This window comes from Berghia stephanieae, unplaced genomic scaffold (assembly GCF_034508935.2).
Source record: "Berghia stephanieae isolate SIO BIC M18660-M18661 unplaced genomic scaffold, UCSD_Bste_1.3 scaffold1320, whole genome shotgun sequence".
Classification (NCBI taxonomy): Eukaryota; Metazoa; Mollusca; class Gastropoda; order Nudibranchia; family Aeolidiidae; genus Berghia; species Berghia stephanieae.
This window is the reverse complement of record NW_027622314.1, coordinates 1-2,500: the sequence shown is the minus strand read 5'-3', so window position 1 is coordinate 2,500 and position 2,500 is coordinate 1. Positions and strand designations below refer to the sequence as shown.

Genomic DNA, 2,500 nt, shown 5'->3' with positions numbered 1-2,500 from the left:
AAAAAAGAATAATATTTACATTATAAAAGGAGATTTCGCCTGAGCTAGGTTGAGAAGGCCCCCAATGAACATAATTTGTCTGTGAATTGTCAACCCAGAAGTAAGTTGCACCAGTAGCAATGCTTTCAGTTTCAAACCCGATCCAAGCTGGTACATTGAGGTTGGAGATCATCGTTGTTAAAAAGTCTGCAAAGCAAAGAATTAAACTAGTTATAAAATATATATATATATATATATATATATATATATATATATTATATATAATATATATTATATATATATATTTAATGGCGTATAATTGCTGTCTCTATTATGTCATTCAAAGCTTTACAGATTTAGAAAAATAATTCAGATGACCATAATATGTGACCATCGTCCCAAAAAAGTAGAATTTGATTTTAAACCTAACCTACAGAATTTTCGTAGAAATATTTGCCGCCATGGGGAAGAGTGAATCTTATTTCTTAATCTTTAAATAACTTTTTAAAAATTCCTACTTCTAATTTTTTAAACAGAAAAGTAAGTATTCTTCATGAAGATCATTCTGACATAGCCTAGTACAAGATTGACATTAATTGTTTTTTTTTAATGCTGTCATTATTGCCATATTTCTATCATGTACTTGAACACCCTACAACAAGCACGATAATCAATCCGAATTAAAAAGAAAAAGAAGCCATCTTGAAATTAGTATGGTCTTTGAATTTCAATTTTTTAAATCATGGGTTTCATATGGACTATATCGGTAGACAGTCAATGCTAGTGATCTCATAGGGTAATGAATTATAGTTATAAATGAATTATAACTGGTTTTATACATTTCTTCAGAATTTTATCACTGTTAAGGGCACGTCTATTTTTAGTTACAAGAATGTTATCTTTGTCATCGTCGGAGACCAAATAGTATACATAATTTTGTGTATTTTTGCATACATTGGATAGGTTTTAAAGTTCGTAATTCAGCAACTGGGTATTCGGAGTTTATAAAAGCTGGTCTTCTCCTGAGGCTTTGCTCAAGCTGTTAAACCCTTTTCTTACTTCCCTTGATGTTATTGGGTTGAGCAATGGGCGGGGAGATCCACTAAAAGCGTGTATTGGCTCCACGCACAGACGGTGGCTCCACGTCTTCGTTTCTAAAATTCTTCTTTTAAGGCCTTGAAGGAACCGTTGATATCTCATTTGGGTCGATTATATACTTTCCTAACACGTCTGTTAAATTAAAATTGAGCTTTATATAGCTCAATATCCACTAAATGTGCTCAAAGCGCTTTACAAGTTGTCCCTGGCCAACAGCAACATTTAACATGAAGGACGGGACATGACGCCTGTTAGGCGATATTACAATTTTTCGGACAAAGACAACGCTGTTAACGGCCAGGTACTCATTTTACACCTGAGTACGGTGAGAGAATGTGAGTAAAGAGCCTTTTCCAAGGACTCAACTATGCGCCGAGCGCGAGGCTCGAACCCAGGACCTTCCGATCCGAAAGCGAGTGTCATACCACTAGACCACATAGCCGCACTTTTGGGTTTTCGAAAGACTTCTGATTTAACAGCTATGCGGCCTTGAACATTTCTAGGTCATTGCTTGCTTTATTTACAGCTTCTATTGTTTTATTGAGTTCCAATGTTTTTAATTCGATTGTCCTTTTTCGTATTTGATGCCTTTTAGAAGTCTTCAGATTGAACTGGGCAACACATATTATATTAGACACTTTCCATCCATGCCTTGAATAGAAATTTTCTCAAAGTTTTGTTAATAATAAAACCTCTTCCATGATAAAGAGAACTGTTTGGAAAGCACAAGAATCCAAATCCGTTTACATTGTTGTCGGCGTCATGTTTTATTTTTGTTTCATGAATACACAACACACCTATTGTGTACTTTGCACAATAATTTATGACTTGTTGCTTTTTTATATTGCTGTTCAAGGATCTAAAAATTAAAAAAAAAATTTAGCTTTTATATAGCGCAATATCCACTTAACGTGCTCAAAGCGCTTTACAAGGGGTCCCTGGTCAACAGCAACATTTAACATGTAGGACGAGACATGACGCCTGTTAGGCGATATTACAATTTTTCGGACAAAGAAAACGCTGTTAACGCCAGGTACTCATTTTACACCTGAGTACGGTGAGAGAATGTGAGTGAAGAGTCTTTTCCAAGGACTCAACCATGCGTCGAGCGAGGCTCGAACCCAGGACCTTCCGATCCGAAAGCGAGTGTCATACCACTAGACCACATAGCCGCACGAACATTTTCTAACATTGAAAGTAGCACATTTTTATAGTTAATATGGTATCCATTCACTCGAAAAAAAAGGGAAGCTTTAGATATAGTACACTGAACCAGCCATGTTGACCGAAATTTTTCCTGAGCCTTTTGGGATCCCAATTTATAATGTCAATCATTGTCATCAATGTTCTTTCATTCCAATAGGATTGGAACTATTTTTAAACCAGTATTGCCTTCTTTAAATTCATTTTATGGACCAGTTTG

General features: G+C 35.5%; 1 protein-coding gene across 1 annotated transcript in view; it reads right to left on the bottom strand.

The window, feature by feature from the left end:
• The window catches only part of LOC144961075 (macrophage mannose receptor 1-like), an 8,837-nt gene extending 8,652 nt beyond the window's left edge, over nt 1-185 (bottom strand). Inside the window, exon 1 of the mRNA XM_078894394.1 lies at nt 20-185. Within this exon, the coding sequence (XP_078750520.1) occupies nt 20-172 (153 nt within the window). The 5' untranslated portion in view covers nt 173-185. The remainder of the gene's footprint in view (nt 1-19) is intronic.
• Between the last annotated feature and the right edge of the window lie 2,315 nt (nt 186-2,500).